Source organism: Pseudophryne corroboree, chromosome 12 (genome assembly GCF_028390025.1).
Source record: "Pseudophryne corroboree isolate aPseCor3 chromosome 12, aPseCor3.hap2, whole genome shotgun sequence".
NCBI classification, from domain to species: Eukaryota; Metazoa; Chordata; class Amphibia; order Anura; family Myobatrachidae; genus Pseudophryne; species Pseudophryne corroboree.
This window is the reverse complement of record NC_086455.1, coordinates 14,567,920-14,590,119: the sequence shown is the minus strand read 5'-3', so window position 1 is coordinate 14,590,119 and position 22,200 is coordinate 14,567,920. Positions and strand designations below refer to the sequence as shown.

Below are 22,200 nucleotides of genomic sequence, written 5' to 3'. Positions count from 1 at the left end.
AGAATAAAGTTTGGGAAAGGGCCTGATGCTGCTCCGGTCTCCCAGGGCACCCCCTGTGCTCTCAGAAGGGCAGAGCAGGCGCCTCTTCTGATATGTGTGGCCTTTATTATTATTATTATTATTATCCTTTATTTATATGGCCTTGATAAAGCTGTAACAATTACACGTGAATTGGTGGAACGCCCGCTGTGTAATAGTGAGGGGGAGTCAATGGAGCTAGATAGTGGGGTTACCCACGAGTCATAGAATAGATGGGTGCCGAATGCTGATTGGCTATACCGACTCACCCAATCAATAGTGCAAGAGTAGGAAACCTCCGGTCTAAGCAATTATATATCTATCGACTAAAGGAATAAAGAGACAGTTACAGGTAAAGCTGAGTCTTTCTACCTAATCGTAACTCCTAACCCTAATACCTTAAGCCAAACTGATAAACTGACCCTAATATCCTATCCCTAATACCCTAACCCCATCCCCAAACTAGCTCTAATACCCTCACCCCTAACCCAAACCGCTAAAACAACCCTAATACCCTCACCCCTAACACCATAACCCCTAACCCTAATACCCTAGTGGGCAGACTAGATGGGCCATGTGGTTCTTATCTGCCGTCACATTCTGTGTGTCTATGTTATGTTTAATGATTTATATTCTTAGTCACAGTCAGGGTTATTATATTAGCAGGTATCTGTGGTAATTGGAGATCTTCCCCTGTGTATTGATAAAATGCTTATTATAAAAACATACGCCATAATAACAATATAGTCCAGCAGGAGCCATAGTATATAACAGTTATTTGTTCCACAGAGGCAGGACGGCAGATCACTGCCCCCTAGTGGGCAATACTAAAGCAAGTTTAATGGGGGAAAAACTGTGTAAAATGATTCGTGGGTTTATTTATTTAACTTTTTCTTTTTATTATTCATGTTAAACCTTTTAATAACTTTATTTTATCCTTCACTTTTCCTAGTATACCTATCCTTCACTGTCACCTATTATATACCACCTACCTGATGCAAGGTTACCCAGTAGTAATGCAGGGATCTCACCCACAGGAGCTATGCTGTGGCAGCCAGGAGAGTACGGGGTTGCTGGGCATTGTAGTGCATCTGATTCAGAATGTACCATCAGGTTCTAAGCTCACTATGAGGGCAGTAGGCATGTTGCACTGCCTCATCGTATGTGATGAGCCAGTGCAGAATGCTGGGGGGGGAAGGGGGGGCGAGAGCCGTGAGCCATTCCATCACATCAACCCACACATCAGGCAAGCATCCCACCTTAGCCTCTTTATGGAAAAGAGTTTCCATCCTGTATAATTGAAAATACTATTTATAACTTGAAGGAAAAGACATCCAATTCTATCCAATGGGTTCTATGGCCTTAACGCTGCTGTGGGGTATAAGGCCAAGAGCAGGATTCTAAGCTGCCAAGAAGAACAGAGGTAAGACACCACCAGCAGGTACCCATAAATGGGCAGGAGAGAGCAGCACAGTGTGCAAACGGCCCTGGTTTGGGGTAGGACAGTCCAGACCTCAGGAGACAACAGGAAATAATCTTGCGCACAGTCATTTACGCATGCGCAGTCCCCCCACTGTCTGACAACTGCGGGTATGACCTGCGTCTCTTTGAATCAGGCCCTATGTACTGAAGAACTGATGTGCATTATATGCTGGATAACTTTTTTGCCATGACCAGTAAATATGAACCTTTTTTATTGACTAAGGCTACTTGTAATGGGGCAGGTTCATCCTTTGCTTGCCATGACAATATGAGCAGTACACATAGTATGAAAATAACATTTGGAAAATGCTCAGGGATTGTTACTTAATCTGCTACAATAATAAACCGACAGAACTGCTGGTAAAATTATTTTTCAAGTATAAAACTTTTTTTTTTTTTTTTTTTTTATTGAAACAAGTCGGCTATAATGAATTATATTTCAGGAAACATAATAAAATCAGTGCAAATTGTTTTATATACTGAGAGCCTGAAATGTGCAAATAGAATGAAAAATGGTCATAAAAGCGTTACAGTGAGTCGCCATATTTAAGTTTGACAAACATCAAGAAAAACCCAATGCAATGTCTGTCTTCACGGAAGCTCTCAATAGGAGTAGTTGCACAGAATGAACACAAGAGGTCACCGGAGAGACACAACTTATCCCCATACAGAACAGTTTGGAATAGGTCAGGGTCAGAGCCGTGAATGAAACAACAATACGTACACCATACAAAAAATGCATTTAGTAAAGTAATTATCCTATAATTAATAGGGTCTTTTCCTTTTAGATGACATTAATTCATTGATTTGTACATAATTCTCCTGCACCCTTTACTAAATGCATTTTATCTCTAATTTTTTTCTTTGCATTTCAGCCGGTTATTTATGTCATCAGGAATTAAATTCTGTTGTCCTGCTGTGATCTCTGCATTCAGGGGGTTATCAGAGATGAACGCAGATGGCTGCGTACGCACCCAGAACTGTATTTATCTCTGTATTTGCTGGGGGCCGCCTCCTGATGCGTTCACAATCTATTTGCGGACGAATCAGAACTAAAATTGACCCATGGCAGCATGGCAGCATAACCGTCAAGCTGTCGGCAGCGATTTTTTTTTGTTCGGAGTGGCTGCCTGTGATGTCACGCAGCCGTCCCGGACCACCCCCGTTCGACCCTGCCCCCCACCGCCCGCAAACGCCCACACCTGTGAATCACATTGCGGTCGCATCCATCGGGTAGGCGACCGCAGTTTGTGTGGCCTTACGGCCGCTGCACATGCGCAGTTTGCCAAAATCGGCAAACTGTAGGGTCTAAATCAGGCATGTCCAAACTGCGGCCCTCCAGCTCTTGTGAAGCTAAAAATCCCAGCATGCCCTGACACAGTTTTGCTGTCAGAGAATGCTAAAGCTGTGTCAGGGCATGCTGGGATGTGTAGTTTCTCAACAACTGGAGGGCCGCAGTTTGGACATGCCTGGTGTAAATGATCCTCTAAGTACAATATCCATTAGACTGATCTGTAAGGCCTTTTAATTACTTATTGCTAGGGAATAGAAGACACCTTCTCTGTTTCTTATAAATTATCAAATATGGCACATAACCTTTATGGAGTATATTACCCCCTGATAAATGGCATCCTTCCTAAATATTACTGAATGTGGTATCCCTGGTATTAATTTAACAACACCTCACTTCCAGAATGATTTTAAAGGTCTAACTCTATACACCTAGGCTTATCCATGACTGGGAGGCAGAAGTGTCTGGATATGTTGGTGATATGATTGCGACACATGCATGCTGTAAATAGAAAATAAGATTTGCAGAAAACTCTTGAATAAGGTGTCGGTGATGGGAGTACCCTTGTCTTTCGGTGATGGGAGTACCCTTGTCTTTCGGTGATGGGAGTACCCTTGTCTGTAGACAGCCTCAATGACTCTCTGACCTGTGCCGGTGCAGTAAAAACAGCGATGCAAGCCATTGTTGTATACAGCTTAGGTTTAGTCTTTTCTGGACAACCGATCAAACAAAACAATCATATTTAAAGAAGGTCATCGTCCAAATTTGCAAACGGAAAATAAAAAAGGCCTATTGATAAATAAACGTAATTTCAAATGACATTTTCAAAAGTTACACGTGCGTATCCGTCATACGCTGCCCCTATGTCTGCACCTAATTTCCTTATGGATAAACCCAAAGCCACTGCCACCAAACTGTGGGTCACTGGGAATAAGAGCATCATGATGGGGGCAATCGCAGAAGCACCTTGGAAAGAACCAGGTTCTGTGGAAGGAGTAGAATATGGCAGGGATGCTTTCAGACTGAGTCGTGGTTTACTCGTAGTAGAGTTTACGTTGGAGTTGCCAATCCTAGTTGGTAAATGACTAATTTCCAAGCGTCCGTTAACATAATAAAGAATTTCAAATTAGTGAATGAGCACCTGGCGTATCATTATAGTGATTTGGCTTCAGTACCCAAGCAGTGGTTCCTTCCTATTCCTCCATCTCTCCGAAAGACCACAATGAGCGTTTTGTGTGATCTGGTTGTTCTCAGTCCTCTCTCGGGCCCCTTTTGGAGTAGATGGTTCCTTGGTGGCCTCCTCACATTTAGATGTTCTGACAGCAGGATCTCTTGGTTGCTGTAGTCTGGGCTTGCGATTGACTTGCGGGAGCTTCTCCAGAGATGACCACAGTGTTGTCCTTTGGTGTCACTCCTTTGTTCTTTAAAATTCTCTTGTGGATTTCTGCAAAGGAAGGAAGGGGTGGGGGTAACTTTAGTGATGCTTCATTCCAGAGACACAGGAGGGGCATGAGGTTGTGGAGAGACACGGGAGGGGCGTGAGGCTGTGGAGAGACACGGGAGGGGCGTGAGGCTGTGGAGAGACATGGGAGGGGCGTGAGGCTGTGGAGAGACACGGGAGGGGCATGAGGCTGTGGAGAGACAGAGGAGCGGCGTGAGGCTGTGGAGAGACACGGGAGGGGCGTGAGGCTGTGGAGAGACACGGGAGGGGCATGAGGCTGTGGAGAGACACGGGAGGGGCGTGAGGCTGTGGAGAAACACGGGAGGGGCGTGAGGCTGTGGAGAGACACGGGAGGGGCGTGAAGCTGTGGAGAGACACGGGAGGGGCGTGAGGCTGTGGAGACACACGGGAGGGGCATGAGGCTGTGGAGAGACACAGGAAGGCATGAGGCTGTGGAGAGACACGGGAGGGGCATGAGGCTGTGGAGAGACACAGGAGGGCATGAGGCTGTGGAGAGACACAGGAGGGCATGAGGCTATGGAGAGACACAGGAGGGGCATGAGGCTATGGAGAGACACAGGAGGGGTATGAGGTTGTGGAGAGACACAGGAAGGCATGAGGCTGTGGAGAGACACGGGAGGGGCATGAGGCTGTGGAGAGACACAGGAGGGCATGAGGCTGTGGAGAGACACAGGAGGGCATGAGGCTATGGAGAGACACAGGAGGGGCATGAGGCTATGGAGAGACACAGGAGGGGTATGAGGTTGTGGAGAGACACAGGAGGGCATGAGGCTGTGGAGAGACACAGGAGGGGCATGAGGCTATGGAGAGACACAGGAGGGGTATGAGGTTGTGGAGAGACACAGGAGGGGCATGAGGTTGTGGAGAGACACAGGAGGGGCATGGGGTTATGAAGAGACACGGGAGGGGCATGAGGTTGTGGAGAGACACGTGAGGGGCGTGAGGCTGTGGAGAGACACGGGAGAGACATGGGGTTATGAAGAGACACGGGAGGGGCATGAGCCTTTGCAGACATGGGTAGGCTGAGGCCGTAGAGACACGGGGAAGCATCCATGAGGTTGGAAGGACACTGGGGGGAGGCATGAGGCTGGAGACACACAGATGAGGCTGTAGAGAACATTGAGAGATGGAGCTGGTGAGACACAGATAGGATGAGGCTATATGTCGGCCACAGTAGCTGGTGACCCGGTGAATGATTGTGGAGTGCACAGGTAAATGGGAATTTGGTGCTGGTGCAGCATTTCTTTGTGAAGAAAATCATTATGAGACCATTGTTTCCCAGCCTATAACACGCTGCTTGTCCTGTCCCATCTAAGTGCCCATAGATTACATGTTCTGACTTTCTCCTCACCTCTGAGAATCGTTTCAAACGCCAGCTCCACGTTGGTCGAGTCTAGTGCAGACGTTTCCATGAATAACAATCCATTATTGTCTGTTGTAGGGGAGGAAAGTGGATACATGAGAAGGGTCTGGCTGTCAGAATGCTGGTAATTACCAGTAATATAAGACGATGCCTAGCTTTAGTGATACAGAGTACAAGGTGAATAACAATTGGATAATTTTCACAGCAGAACCATTAAGCGTCAGGATTTCTGCGAGTGCGGAGCGGCATCCTAAAGTATTTTCATATCGCGCAATATAGGCTGGATATAGTGAATTTCGAGTTGGGTGGGATGCCGGCAGAATTTTTTTTAAAGGGGCAATTATTTACAAGCCTAAACCGTGCCTTGTAAATGATTGCTCCTGTAAACAAAGAACCCCTCACGGCCGCTGAACTTGGACTTCAGTACAACCCGGCCTAAAAATCTGTTCATATAATAATTTAGAACTCTAGTCTTCATGATTGGAGTCCTGAATTGCGCTCAATGTCATTCAGACCACGGATAATCTGTCTTCCACGCTAGACTCTACTTTTTATGCTAATCAGCCAAGATAACACTTGCGCCACGGCTGAATGGATCATCGCCAGTAAGTCTGTGTACAGACCATGGCAGCTGCTGACGGTAACCCCCAAGCTTCAGCGCTCTCCACCTGGTTACCTGCATACATCTTGGCTTCCTCGGTCGGCACCTCTCGAGCTTCCTCCGTCAGGTCAGACTTGTTTCCAATCAGCATGACCACGATACTGGCGTCGGCGTGGTCATACAGCTCCTTCAGCCACCGGTCCACGCTGTCGTATGACTGATGCTTGGTGATGTCATACACCAAGAGAGCACCAACCGCCCCCCTGTAGTAACTGAGAAAAGGACCCCGAGTTAAGGAACCTCCCCGCAGAGCAGTGTTCATTCTAGCACCCTGCACCTTTCAAAATCTGTGCAGTTCCTCTTTCCCGCCTGGGGTGTCGCTCTCTGCTGTGGTGCTTCTCAGCACACTCTGATCTGTTACTCAGTGCTGTGATAGAGACCTGTGTGTGCTGAGAAGCACCAGAGCAGAGAGCAACACCCCAGGCAGGGAAGAGGAACTGCACAGGATTTGAAAGGTGCAGGGTGCTAGAATGAACACTAGCAGAGTACATGTCACTGAAGCAGCTAGTGTGGAGTGAACCATTATTCATGACAGTGCAGACTGCTAATTCTATTTGGTCGCTGGCAGGGCATGCACGTACTGGTAGTTCCACAACAGTTAGCAGGCCACATAATGTGATCCTTTATGGACATTTAAAGGAATACTTACCCTATTGTTTTTTTAGCCAGTTGTGTCTAAGGTAAGTAAGGTTGACTACATAACATATTCTTGTTGTAGGATTTACTTAGGTTGGATGATGGTTCTGACATGTCTGCATGCAGAAATCAACATGCAGTACAGTTCCATTGTATACTGTCTCTTACCCACATCCCCTTTATCTCCTCAAAAACTCTCCCATCACTTGAATGGAGATGTGCTTATCCTCTCACAATGCAATACTTTACGGGGAGACCCTAATGCCTTGCCATAGACCAGCTATTCTCAGATCCTGTCCTCGGGACACACAGAGCATGTTTTCCATCTCTCCCTGCAGGTGCACAGGTGTATGCATTAGTGACTGGCACGTCTATTCATCCGCGGCGGTGAGAAAGCGGGACAGTTGGGAGATATAGCCGCGGGTGTTCTCATGGTCTGCACAGAGGAATTACATACAATTGTAGCTGGCCACACACTGCATAATAATCATGTAAGCCAGTCGACCAAACTACTGGTTGGAGCAATTATTATTCAGTGTCTGGACCTCTATGATAAGCGTTCACAGCTGGAGAACAGTCTGGAGAGTGCAGTTTGGTCCTGACTACCATTCAGCCAACTTTGTGCAGGGAAAGGAGATCACCTCTATATATCGTGTAGTGTATGGAGGAGCTCCGATTATGGGGGACATTCTGACCCGTTCGCTCGCTGCTTTTTGTCGTAGTGCGCAGGCGCATGCCAGACGGCCGTAGGCCATAGCAGGGCTGCGATCGCCTCTGCCTGAGTGACAGGCAGAGGCGATCGCTGGGCGGGAGGAGGCGGAACGGTGGCGCTTGGCCGCCGTTTCGTGGGAGCGGTCCGGCCAACGCAGGCGTGAACGAACGGGGGGCGGCCCGCAGTGGCTGCGTGACATCACACGCAGCCGATGCGGCACGGGGAGCGACGAGTAGCTCCCGGCCAGCACGCTAAAGCTGCGCTGGTCGGGAGCTACTCTTGAAGTGCAAAGGCATCGCCGCTGTGCGATGCCTTTGCACTTCTGCGGGGGCCCGGCACTGACATGCGGGGCGGACTAGCTCTGTGCTGGGCGTCCCCCCGCATGTCAGTGTGAATGATCGTAGCACTTGCCTGCTTTTATGGTCTCATCTCCAGGAGAAGTCCAGAGAGGAGGCACTACAGGACACTTCATGGGCGGCAGGGACGAGCCATTGTGTCACTAAGCCCCGCTTCCGTTGCGGAAAAATGCTGTGATTTGCAGATCCGAGGGAAGGAGGTGGGGCTAGTAGACGTGGATTTGCATAAATTAGCCCCACCTCCTCTATACCGAACCACGAACCCCCGAGTCCTATATTTTCCTCAGTAGGAAGTGGGCATGATACGGGAGATTCGGCCACCCTTCCGTGGGTTCGGGGGACTGCCCGAAATTGTTTTATTTTTGCCGATGTTCCATATATAAATCTGGGCGTGAGGTGGAAAATAAGAGAATTTTTGGGTGATGGGTCAAAAATATATAGCAGGGGCGTGTGTGTGACAAGGACTGAGCTTCTTTTATCGTTATGGTTTAAAACAAAAAAGATATTTAGGATTGGTACTTACGCCGACGTGATGGCTCGATAGCGCTCCAGTCCGGCCGTGTCCCAAATCTGCGCCTTCACCATATGACCGTCCAGCATCAGAGTGCGGGTGGAGAACTCCACGCCTATCGTGGTACGACTGTCATGGTTGAACTCGTTCCTGGTAAATCGGGAGAGCAGGTTGGTCTTACCCACCCCAGATTCTCCAATCTCAACCACTGAGGGGTAAAAAAAAACAACAACAACACAATAAAACAACAACGCCAGGTTGGCGGTAAAAACAAAGTAATCAAACTCGACAGACAATGCTACAGAAATAGAATTAATCTGTGAGTATTTCTCTATCGGACCAGTAGGTGGCGCTGCTGCTGGATAAACATTTATGAAAGCAGGTGCATAGGACTCAATGTTACCCTTAGCAACCAATCACATTGTACATTACAAAATTAAAGCAAACGTTTGATTGGATTATGGGGTTTACAGCACCTTTTTTGAAATACTAATTATTATTAAAGTCATGTTCTCTAGACCAGTGGTTCTCAAACTCGGTCCTCAGGACCCCACACAGTGCATGTTTTGCAGTTCTCACAGAAACCAAAGTGAAATAATTAGCTCCACCTGTGGACCTTTTAAAATGTGTCAGTGAGTAATGAATACACCTGTGCACTTGCTGGGTTACCTGCAAAACATGTACTGTGTGAGGTCCTGAGGACCTAGTTTGAGAACCTCTGCTCTAGACTACACCAGTTACCATGCTTGGGGCATTTCAGTACACCTATTTCATCTGTTTATTTTGCGACGACTGATGATAATTATTTTATTCATTGAGTAGATAAAGAATTGCATTCTGTTTAAAGGGAAAATGAGGCAGAGATTGAGTCACCTGTGCACTAGCCTGGTTACTCATTAATAGCTACTGTAGCAATCTCTGTCCCAGGAGAGTCTGAATCTTGCCGATAATAAGAATCTGTGTCATTCCCTATAGAGGTTCCCACCCTAAATATAGTTTGTGCTATGACATGTCTTAAGGCACACCCTCTGTCTCACTTGTTATATGTCACATAGCCTCCCAGCCAGGCTATGGATCTTGCGGAACTATAAGTGGCAGGGCATGCGGAGATATGTAGTTCCTCAGCCGCTGGTGAGCAGCTGGATCCACAAAATAATTCGAAACTAGCTGTTTAGACTGATGTGTATCGTAGGGTCGACTGTCATTAGATCGACCACTATTAGTCGACAGTGACTAGGTCGACACCTGAAATAGCTCGACACAGTCATTAGGTCAACATGAGTTTTTTTAAAAATTTTGAGGTGTCGTTTTCTTCGTAAAGTAACCGGGAACCCCAATTAGTGCTCCGTATCCCCTCGCATATTCGGGCAAGGTGCCTCGCTGCGCACGGCACGGGTTACTATTCCCAATCGTAGTCCGCGTGGATCATAAAGTATTAAAAGTTCAAAAATGAAAAAAAAAAGAAGTTGAACAACTTATGTCGACCTTTTTGCTGTCAACCTAGGGACCATGTCGACCAATAGTGGTCAACCTAATGAGTGTCGACCTAAAGACTGGATACCGTTTAGACTATGGTAAAACGGTATTGTGTATTTCATTAGTGTCGGTGTGCCTGTTGTCTTCTGTCTTCAAGACAGGTTAAACATGGATGAGCCGGAGATGAAGCAGTCGGCCAAAGTAGCTTTATCTACACTGATATTTACAGGACAGATTTTTCTAGGTAAAGCGCAGTTGATAGGTAAATAGATTTCGTCAGCAAACTCCTGATAAGGATCACAGTTTCGGGGCAGGGAAGAAAGGTCATGGAAATCTGCTGCTTTCATGTCCATCCTCCTATACTGGGACTAGGAAGGCCAATCCCGGGCCGTTTTTTCAATCCCGGGATTCGGGATTGAAAAACGGTCAATCCCGGGATTCCCGGGATTGCAGTAGGGACCAGTGAAGGTTGTAGGGAGCAGCGCTGGAGGGAGGGTGTAGGTAGTGGTGCGGGAGGTAGGGAGGGTGTAGGTAGTGGTGCGGGAGGTAGGGAGGGTGTAGGTAGCGGTGCGGGAGGTAGGGGGGGTGTAGGTAGTGGTGCGGGAGGTAGGGAGGGTGTAGGTAGCGGTGCGGGAGGTAGGGAGGGTGTAGGTAGTGGTGCGGGAGGTAGGGAGGGTGTAGGTAGCGGTGCGGGAGGTAGGGGGGGTGTAGGTAGTGGTGCGGGAGGTAGGGAGGGTGTAGGTAGCGGTGCGGGAGGTAGGGAGGGTGTAGGTAGTGGTGCGGGAGGTAGGGAGGGTGTAGGTAGCGGTGCGGGAGGTAGGGAGGGGGTAGGTAGCATTGCGGGAGGGTGGGTGTAGGTAGTGGTGCGGGAGGGAGGATGTTGGTAGCGGCGCGGAAGGGTTGGTAGCGGCGCGGGAGGGAGGGTGGGTGTAAGTAATAACACTTACTATTAGGCGGGCGGCCGCGGCAGCCATGAACTCACTGAACGCGGCAGCATTTCAAATGAAGCGCCGGCCGCCAGCCAACCAGAACTGGCGGACTGGCAGCCAATCAGGGAAGCGGTCGCAGCAGTGGCTCCTGATTGGCTGCCGCTGCTGCGGCAGCTTCCCTGATTGGCTGCCGAGCCGCCAGCTCTGATTGGCTGGCGGCCGGCGCTACATTTGAAGTGCTGCCGCGTTCAGCTTGTCTATGGCTGCCGCGGCCGCCCGCCTAATAGTAAGTGTCATTACTTACACCCACCCTCCCGCACATGCGCACTGTAATCCCTTGAATCCCGGGATTGGGAGCTCCAATCCCGGGATTCAAATCCCGGCATTTTTGGGCCCAAATCCCGGGATCCTGCCGATCCCGATCCCGGGATTGGCCTCCCTAACTGGGACAAAGCATACTGCACACATCGGGGTATATTTACTAAAGTTTATAGAAGTGGAGCTGTTGCCTATAGCAACCAATCAGATTCTACTTAACATTTCTCTAGAACCTGATCCACTTCTAAAAACCCGCACTTTAATAAATATACCGCATCGACTCTAGTTACACTTACAGTATATAGGAGACCGGTTTCTGTTCTAAACCTTGGACTGCTGGACGGGTACCCGGCCTCACAGTACAAACAATCTCAAGTGAGAGCTGCGGAAGGAAGTCAAAGATCAAAGACTCTATTTACCTGCAGGAGCAGAAGGGTTGGGTCAGGTGTGACCAATAATCTGCTATTTAGTGGTGCGTTTATACACTTTAATAACCACTAGACGGGCGTCACACCTTTTTTCTTTTCTTTTTCTACCAACCTGAATAACTTGATCCAATTTACTGAGCGTAGGGCCTAATTTATGTGTGTAAAGAATTGCACAGCCACAAGGAAGCGGCTGTGTAATTAAAGTGCAAATGTAGCAGGAGGCATCTGTAGGATATAGGGGGTCATTCCAACCCGTTCGCACTGAGCGGTTCATCACTGCGATGCAAACGGGTCGGAAATGCTCGGCGCTCCGCAATGCGCATGCGCGTCGTTGCCCAGCGACAGCCGTCGCCGGGCAACAACCAGAAGAAAGAAGAAAGTGATCGCTAGCGCGATCGGAGGAAGATTGACAGCAAGGAGGCGTTCCGGGCGTGGAGATCCGAACGCAGGCGTGTCCAGGCGTTTGGAGGGCGGTTATCTGACGTCAATTCCCGGGACCTTCATCGCTGGATCTATCGCACAGGGTAAGTAACTGCAGGGCTAGTCTTGTTCTGCACAAAACTTTTTTAGCATAGCAGGGCTGCACAAGCGATCGCACCCTGCTATGCTAAAATACACTCCCCCATAGGCAGCGTCTAGTTGATCGCACGAGCAGCAAACAGTTGCTACGTGCGATCAGCTTGTTGCGTGAGGACGCAGCCTCAGATCACCATCCGATTGCAGTGTTAGGCACCGGTCAGCCCATGTAAGCTGAAGCTTACTCAGTTTGGCCGTCGGATCCGGACATCCAAGCCCAGTAAGTCTGCATCTAACGACGCAGACCTTGGACCCATCACGCCTACAAAATGGGGGCAACACTCCCGTTGTTTTGTAGAGCTGTACTGGGTGCTGCCCCCCCCCCCCCCAAACACTGCAGCAAACAATATCACAAGACCCTTTCTGCGCCTGCGCAGACCCCAACATCCTGAGGATTTGCAGTAGCCGCCACTCCTGGAAGGTTAGGGTACTTACCCCCTCCGATGTCAGGTTCTACAGTATCGGGATGCCGATGTCGGTCATGTGACTGCCGCCATCCCGATCGCCGGGACTTCCTATGTATTCCCATGTAACTACCTGTTCAAGTTGCTGCAGTCTTTCTCCATAATCCCACGTGTAGCTGCAAAGCTATTTTTGCACCTTGCAGCAGATCTTTTGTGCAACAAGAGCACAGCGCCGCATCTTGCGTCAGTACAGTCCCACACTACTGCATGACGATGCACAACCTGCTGTCGCACAGCGGCGGAAGCCTGCAGGGAGTTGTATCACGACGCCATGCCCATCGATGCACGATGACGCAATTCACAATCCTTGCACATCAGTAGGTGGAGTCTGTTTCATTTTCTCCCCGCATGATACAGTTCGTAGCGCCAATATTTTGTAGCCGCTCTGCGATCCTTTCGTTCGCACTTCTGCTAAGCTAAAATACACTCCCAGTGGGCGGCGGCATAGCGTTTGCACGGCTGCTAAAAACTGCTAGCGAGCGAACAACTCGGAATGACCACCCAAGATGCCATGAAAGGCAGAGGAGTGGCAAGGTGTTTGGAGTGGACCATCGAGAATGTCATAGTCTACCCGCACCTACACATGACATCATCACCCAGTAGCATGCACTTTCTGATGCAGAACACACTCAGGAATCACGCTGATTGCAGGCTCTGCTGCTTTGTGGCTGGAAATAAATCCACCCTATTCAGTATTTGCGTTATGTGCCCAAGGCGGCTGCTTTTTTTAATGCTGTCTTCTATTCCTGGTAAACACAAGACTGATTCTAGGCCATAATAACCGTGTATGTTGGGGCCTCTGTCATCTGTTTTGTCCTGGGCCCTAACATGTCAGTATGCAGACTATTTACAGGGATGTTTCCCAGAGTGTAGACTAATGTCCCAGCAATGAGCAAAAAGAGTTTTAAGAGGCTTGTCCTACGTCGGAAGAAGCTTATTTTCCCAACGTTCTAAAAATCTGAGACTTTGCATCTGCAGCCACAAATCTTTGCCCGTAGCCCTCAGCGGCAGTGAGACGGTTAACAGCAGGTGTGTTACGCGCAGTGACGGACGGCCTTACCTTTAAACACCAAGTTATAATCTTCTTCTTCCGATTTCATGGCTGTTCCTGCACATCGACCCCCTGTACCAGTTTCGTCCCTCTGCCGCGACTACCGCTTACTTGGCGTGTCCCAGTTCTCCGGGGCAGTGTGGTCACCTTTCTGCGGTTTGTCACCAGCACCCTGTGTCCCAGAGTATGCAGCAGGTGTCGGAAGGGATTCCTCGCATACCTGGTGCACCGAGAGAAGGGCAGGTGGAGGGAGGTTTCCGGGTATGTGAGTCAGTGGGCGTGTTGGTGGCGGAGTTTAATTGGGTGTCACCTTTCAGGCTGAACAGGTAATGCTGAATCCTCTGGGCTTGTAATTACCTGAGTGAAGCTACTGTACCACCCCTATATTAACCACATCCCTGCTGGAACATAGAGCAACAAAAGAGCAATTTACACCTTGGTAAAACCATGCTGCACTGCAGGTGGGGCAGATTTAGAATGTGAAGAGAGATTTACAGCTAGGAAGAGCGTGTTCTATCTTAATTGTAAATTTCAGTATATATTTCCCCTGCAAATTGCTCCTCTTTTAAATTTGCTCCAAAATCTGAATTGGGCCATTTATTGAAAATTACTTAATTTCAATTAATCAGATATTACAAAAAGAAAACATAAAAGATTAAGAATAAAGAATTCAGGGACAGTACTTTGTGATTCCTGACAGTGGCGGAACTTGTGAGTGGTGGTCCTAGTTGCAAACTATGGGGGTCATTCCGAGTTGTTTTCTAGATGCATTCGTTCACTGTGCAGCGATGAGGTGAAAAATCGGCACTTCTGCGCATGCATATGCAGCGCAATGCGCACGCTCGGCTTACTATTACAACGAACGATGGGGGTGATTCCGAGTTGTTCGCTCGCTAGCTGCTTTTAGCAGCATTGCACACGCTAAGCCGCCGCCCTCTGGGAGTAAATCTTAGCATAGCAGAATAGCGAACGAAAGATTAGCAGAATTGCGAATAGAAATTTCTTAGCAGTTTCTGAGTAGCTCGAAACTTACTCTGCCACTGCGATCAGTTCAGTCAGTTTCGTTCCTGGTTTGACGTTACACACACGCCCAGCGTCCGCCAAGCCACTCCCTCGTTTCTCCAGACACTCCCACGTTTTTCCCTGACACGCCTGCGTTTTTCCGCACACTCCCAGAAAACGGGCAGTTTCCGCCCAGAAACACCCACTTCCTGTCAATCACACTACGATCAGCAGAACGATGAAAAAACTTTGTTACGCCGTGAGTAAAATACCAAACTTTTGTGCTAATTTACTTGGCGCAGGCGCCCTGCGTACATTGCGCATGCGCAGTTTGCGACTAATCGCTCCGTAGCGAAAAAAAATAACGAGCGAACAACTCGGAATGACCCCCAATGTAGTTTCACACAAGGTCTAGCGATGCTTTTCAGTCGCACTGGCAGTCGCAGAGTGATTTACATGAAGTGGGCGTTTCTGGGTGTCAACTGACCGTTTTCAGGGAGTGTTCGGAAAAACGCAGGCGTGCCAGGAAAAACGCAGGCGAGGCTGGGCGAACGCAGGGCGTGTTTGTGACATCAGAACAGGAACTGAACAGTCTGAAGTGATCGCAAGCGCTGAGTAGGTTTCGAGCTACTCTGAAACTACACAAAAACAAATTGTAGCCGCTCTGCGATTCTTTATTTCGCACTTCTGCTAAGCCAAAATACACTCCCAGTGGGCGGCGGCATAGCGTTTGCAGGGGCATAGAGGGAGGAGCCAGCCCACACTATCCAAATTCTTAAAGTGCCCATGGCTCCTAGTGGACCCGTTTATACCCCATGGTACTAAATGTAACCCCAGTATTCTCTACGGACTACGAGAAAAGGATTTACCGGTAGGTTTTTAAGATCCTATTATTATTAATAATTTACTGTACTGTATATTCCCCGTGGCTGGCCCCCCCTCTTTTAGAGTCAGGCTCAGTTGCAGCAGTTTATTTAAAGTTATGACAACGTAATGTCTCTTACTTGCGCAGTGACAGCACTCTGTCTGTCTCTCTGCTGAACTACTGATTGTCACATTGTCATCATTCCTCCTCTCCTCCTTAGAGGAACACTGTGTGTGGGCTGTGGCCTTGCTGTAGCGCTGAACACGACGAGAAGAGAGCGTGCGGGCATGCGTGCGGCATGACATCATCACGTCAAATTGCGCTGTTAGACGGAGCCGGGAGGAGGATTTACTTCATTGATTGATGCTCAGCAGCACCCATCCAAATTAATGGTTAACCGGCCTCGGGCGGAAGGCTGGGCAAACGGCTGGGCGGCGGGCGCAACGGGTGGGGGGACAGGAATGATTGCGCTCGGTGAAGGCTGATCACTGCAGCAACAGCTGGCATGTGTGAGGGGGGTGCCAGACATTAAGGGGGTTCCTGTGCATACCAGGCACCATCCGTGAGCACGCCCATGGTGCCTAGGCACCCAGAGGGGCTTCAGGGTACTTGCAGGGGTGCCTTTGGTTGGTCCAGAACCAATTAAAATGATTTCTGGTCACTGTAATAGGTAAAACCAGCGCTGGTGCTGCCAGTCATACAGTATGTAGATAAACAGAAGCGAATCCTGTCCCTCGCCACACAATTGGACCTAAGGACGACGTAGACACAATTTACTTAATGTAATGCTTCTTTCTAAATTCCTCAATTAAAAAGTTTTGGCCTAGGGGCGCCGTGAAAAAAAATTCTGATACATTAGGGCGCCGTGATTCAAAAACGTGTGAAAACCACTGTACTAGACGATAGTGTGTGCACAGCGATATCGTTTTCTGCGGTCCCTGCGGGCTGACATCGGTGAGTGTGTATGCACCTGCCGATGCCGCAAATGACGGTGGAGGGGGGGAGAGGAGACCATGCTGCATTTTGGCAGCATGGTATCGTCAATGACATCCCCAGGTTGACCTGCATGTATGGACGCCAGGGAATGTCGTTGTCGACCCACGGGAGTGTGCATCGTTCATGACATAGTGCGTACACACTGGACGATATTATAAACGATATCGCTCAGAAGGGTGAAAATGAGCGATATTGTTAAAAATATTGCGAAGCGTGTACCCAGCCTTACTCTTAGGCTGGGGACACACTTGCCGATGTGCACCCGATATATCGTCCGAACCGGTAGTGCCGTGCTCTATGAAGGTGGTCACACATCATCCATACTTATAGATATATATATATATATATATATATATATATCCCAAATGGGACTGGCACTCTCCTGGCTGGCGTTCAAGTACCCCGGTGCCTTCTGTGGTAGCAGCAATGTAGAAGTCCAAAAAAAGAACAGCGGCACTCGAGGATTTAGGTGAAGCAATCAATTTGTATTCAAAAAGATGATTACATAAAAGCCAACGTTTCGGGGCTTACATGCCCCTTTGTCAAGGTGTGTAACTGTGAGAGGTGCAAGAGCTTACCTTATATCCCCGTGGAGTTCAAACGCAGTGCAGGCGTGTGGATGGAGCCGCCGGACTTCCGGTCGCGGCTCTGTGACGTGTGAAGTGCTGCGCCTGTTGCTGTGGTAACCGGAACGCTGGAGACGCTAGCCACAATTGGGCAGTGACCGGGTAGAGGTGCGCGTGTCCATGGCAACAGGAACGCTAGAGTGCTGAGTGCTATAACGGGTGTATCCGTGGGCATCCGGGTTAAATGAAAGTTAGTGAAAAAAAGTGCGCTGTGCTCGCTGCCTGGGTGCATGGGAACCATCACTACACCTTGGGGCACGGTGCGATCCGGGAGCCGAGGGATGAGTGGATGTGTCACAACCTGGTGGGAGTCAGACCTAGGTGGTAGTGAAAATGTCACTATATGGCAAATGGATCGAACGTTTAGGTGTAAACTGAAGTCTCAGATATCATGAGTCCGACTCACAGTCCAGATGAAGCTCTGGTGGGAAATATGACCTGGCCCAATATATGACCAGTGTCATAACTGGCGGCGAAGACAGTGCCTAATGGGGGCTGTGAAAAGGGGACGGGCTTCCACCAGGTCTTGACTACCACGGGCTAGTGAAAGAAATATAAATGAAAACCCTGGGCTGTGTGTAGATAGAATGGTGACTTTATCTAGTAGTGCAGTTCTAAAACGCGTTATGGGGCTGATGTGCACTAAACTGTACAATACAGGCTATAGAAAAATGTTCCATGAGAACTTCTCATTAAGTCCTCCTGGGTTGATGGTACCCAATTCGAAGATCCATTTGGATTCAATATGGAGTAATCTCCGATCCCTGTCCCCTCCTCTGATGTTACGGGGTACGTGGTCGATGATCTGATGTCTCAAGTCGTTCAGTGAGTGGCCCTTCAGGGCGAAGTGCCTTGCAACAGGTTGATCCGATGGTTTGCCTGATAAGGCCTGCTTGATCGCGGACCTGTGGAGGGCCATCCTCTCTCTGAGTGTTCTGATGGATTTGCCCACGTATACTAGATGACACGGGCAGGTGAGTATGTACACTATGTGTGTGGTAGTACACGTAACCACATGCCTGATCTGGTATATTTATTCTTTATGCGGATGCTTGAAGGAAGATCCCGTAGTCATGTTATTACAAGTGGTGCATTTGGGACACTTGTAGCATCCTGGGGCCTTTGAAAGGAACGTGGCAGGTCGTTGTATTTCGCTTTGAAACCCCGTGATGTCAGAGTGCACTATGATGTCCCTAATGCTTTTACCCCTGGTGTAGCATAACATTGGCCGCTTCTCTCTGAACGTGGGGAGTTTTGCGTCCGAGGCTACTATGGGCCATAAGGCTCTGGTGGCTCTCTGTATGACCGGGCTTGCTGTGTTAAACTGATTCACAAACGGTATCACCGCTTGGTTCCTGCGTGTCGTAGGTTTCAATAGTGATGCCCTCGGAGTCTCCATGATCTCTTTCTTCTGTGCTTGGAGTCTTTGGTGGTCGTAACCCCTTTGTGTGAATTTGTCAATTAGGGTTTCTAACTCCTGGTCGAGGGTAGAGCGGTCACTTATGATCCTGGAAGCCCTGATCATCTGAGACCTAGGGAGCCCCTCCTTCAGGGGTCTTGGATGATGACTATTTGCCTTTAACACGAGCATACCCCACCGTGAAGGCCTGCAAGTCATGCAAAATTTTCTCATCAATGAAAAGATGGACACTCTCGACACAGAGCTCTTCATGCAACTCCTCACCTTTACCTTAAAGAGGAACTATTTTTTGTTCAATGGCGCTTTTTTCCAGCAGCGAACAGGTTGTGCGATGGGGAGCAACGTCTCCCCATCATTCGCAAACATATATATGTTCCAGGAGGAACATAATGTATTCTTTGAGGACGAGGATATAGCACAAAACATCTTGCTGTTTGTCAGGTATATTGACGACTTGTTCTTACTCTGGACGGGTGAAAGAGCACGGTTTGATTGACTGATAGAGGAGGCAAATAACAGACCCTCCACGATTAAATACACCTACAACATCAGTAGCGAATCAGTGAACTACCTGGACGTCAAGATCACTAATAAGGAAGGAACTCTCATTACCAGTTTGTTCACAAAGCCCACCGACAAAAATGTGCTGTTAAAGGCAAATAGTCATCATCCAAGACCCCTGAAGGAGGGGCTCCCTAGGTCTCAGATGATCAGGGCTTCCAGGATCATAAGTGACCGCTCTACCCTCGACCAGGAGTTAGAAACCCTAATTGACAAATTCACACAAAGGGGTTACGACCACCAAAGACTCCAAGCACAGAAGAAAGAGATCATGGAGACTCCGAGGGCATCACTATTGAAACCTACGACACGCAGGAACCAAGCGGTGATACCGTTTGTGAATCAGTTTAACACAGCAAGCCCGGTCATACAGAGAGCCACCAGAGCCTTATGGCCCATAGTAGCCTCGGACGCAAAACTCCCCACGTTCAGAGAGAAGCGGCCAATGTTATGCTACACCAGGGGTAAAAGCATTAGGGACATCATAGTGCACTCTGACATCACGGGGTTTCAAAGCGAAATACAACGACCTGCCACGTTCCTTTCAAAGGCCCCAGGATGCTACAAGTGTCCCAAATGCACCACTTGTAATAACATGACTACGGGATCTTCCTTCAAGCATCCGCATAAAGAAAAAATATACCAGATCAGGCATGTGGTTACGTGTACTACCACACACATAGTGTACATACTCACCTGCCCGTGTCATCTAGTATACGTGGGCAAATCCATCAGAACACTCAGAGAGAGGATGGCCCTCCACAGGTCCGCGATCAAGCAGGCCTTATCAGGCAAACCATCGGATCAACCTGTTGCAAGGCACTTCGCCCTGAAGGGCCACTCACTGAACGACTTGAGACATCAGATCATCGACCACGTACCCCGTAACATCAGAGGAGGGGACAGGGATCGGAGATTACTCCATATTGAATCCAAATGGATCTTCGAATTGGGTACCATCAACCCAGGAGGACTTAATGAGAAGTTCTCATGGAACATTTTTCTATAGCCTGTATTGTACAGTTTAGTGCACATCAGCCCCATAACGCGTTTTAGAACTGCACTACTAGATAAAGTCACCATTCTATCTACACACAGCCCAGGGTTTTCATTTATATTTCTTTCACTAGCCCGTGGTAGTCAAGACCTGGTGGAAGCCCGTCCCCTTTTCACAGCCCCCATTAGGCACTGTCTTTGCCGCCAGTTATGACACTGGTCATATATTGGGCCAGGTCATATTTCCCACCAGAGCTTCATCTGGACTGTGAGTCGGACTCATGATATCTGAGACTTCAGTTTACACCTAAACGTTCGATCCATTTGCCATATAGTGACATTTTCACTACCACCTAGGTCTGACTCCCACCAGGTTGTGACACATCCACTCAACCCTCGGCTCCCGGATCGCACCGTGCCCCAAGGTGTAGTGATGGTTCCCGTGCACCCAGGCAGCGAGCACAGCGCACTTTTTTTCACTAACTTTCATTTAACCCGGATGCCCACGGATACACCCGTTATAGCACTCAGCACTCTAGCGTTCCTGTTGCCATGGACACGCGCACCTCTACCCGGTCACTGCCCAATTGTGGCTAGCGTCTCCAGCGTTCCGGTTACCACAGCAACAGGCGCAGCACTTCACACGTCACAGAGCCGCGACCGGAAGTCCGGCGGCTCCATCCACACGCCTGCACTGCGTTTGAACTCCACGGGGATATAAGGTAAGCTCTTGCACCTCTCACAGTTACACACCTTGACAAAGGGGCATGTAAGCCCCGAAACGTTGGCTTTTATGTAATCATCTTTTTGAATACAAATTGATTGCTTCACCTAAATCCTCGAGTGCCGCTGTTCTTTTTTTGGACTTCTACATTGCTGCTACCACAGAAGGCACCGGGGTACTTGAACGCCAGCCAGGAGAGTGCCAGTCCCATTTGGGATATATATGCTATTTTGGCGCACACAGGTCACTCTGTCCGCCAGCAGGGGTCAAGGCACCTCCCCTCCAATATCTCTTTTTCTTTTTTTGACCTTTCATTGCACCCTATTGTCCAGGTGGGGTTCCACAGTCACTCACACTGCGGTGTACACCCAGCACCAGGCTCTCATTAACAAGAGTCACTCGCATCCAGCATGGAGACCACATCCACCTCAAGGCACGATGGAGATACACCGGGATGCAGAGGGATGCCTTCAGTTTTGGGCGAATCATTCAGCTTTACAGACGACGACGCAGAGCGCCTCCGCTTCACAGAACAACTAGGCGCATCTGAACGTGCAGGGGGCATAGAGGACGTCTACCACCAACTCCTCAAGCTAAAACGCCGAGAATGCGACTATTTACTACATGGCATTTCCCTGTCGGAATACCACCGTGAAAAATTAATTCCACGAGGCTTCAGGGTGAGGAATGTCCCCACCATCGGGCGGTATAACCCCGAGTTCTGTAAAAAGTGGGTAGGCATTCTCAATAAGTGTAGTCTCGACTTAATCCTGCTGGTTGTGGAAGAATCGGGCAGAGAATTAAAGCAGACCAGGGAAAAGATCTCCAAGATAGAGATAGAGCACAAACCTGTCCTGCAAGCAGATGGCAACCAGGACTGGCTCAGTAAGCTGCAAAAACAATGCGAAGACTACAGGAGAGACTTAATTAAATTTAAGCGCAACAAACAACAAATAGTCAGAGAAGACTATGACCTGAACAAAGTATATAGATGGCTGATGGGAGGCGAGGGAGGACAAAACACCACCTACAACGCCAGGGGCCGACAAGGCTGGAGAAGACGGCGGGAGCAAAAATCTTTCACTGCCGGTACTTCAAATAGTGACAGCGAAAGCGTCTTTCTTGACTCGGATGGGTCAGCCAGGGCACAACCGGTCCCTTTAGGGACATCAGCGGTTGCCCCGGCAGAACAAGGCAGAAGAGGGCGCCCACCCGCAGGGGCAAGCAATGTGCGCGAATTAAAAGCGCGAGCAGCCAAAAAGAATCCCTAATCTTC

The 22,200-nt window shown here is 48.9% G+C and overlaps 1 protein-coding gene across 1 annotated transcript; it reads right to left on the bottom strand.

The window, feature by feature from the left end:
* Positions 1 to 1,904: 1,904 nt before the first annotated feature.
* RAB25 (RAB25, member RAS oncogene family) lies at positions 1,905 to 14,030 on the bottom strand. Its single transcript, XM_063947064.1, has 5 exons — positions 13,744 to 14,030; positions 8,505 to 8,700; positions 6,293 to 6,489; positions 5,605 to 5,685; positions 1,905 to 4,235 (listed from the first exon to the last, which is right to left on the bottom strand). Exons 1-5 carry the CDS (start codon positions 13,781 to 13,783, stop codon positions 4,099 to 4,101), a joined length of 651 nt encoding a protein of 216 aa, XP_063803134.1. The 5' UTR covers positions 13,784 to 14,030; the 3' UTR covers positions 1,905 to 4,098.
* Between the last annotated feature and the right edge of the window lie 8,170 nt (positions 14,031 to 22,200).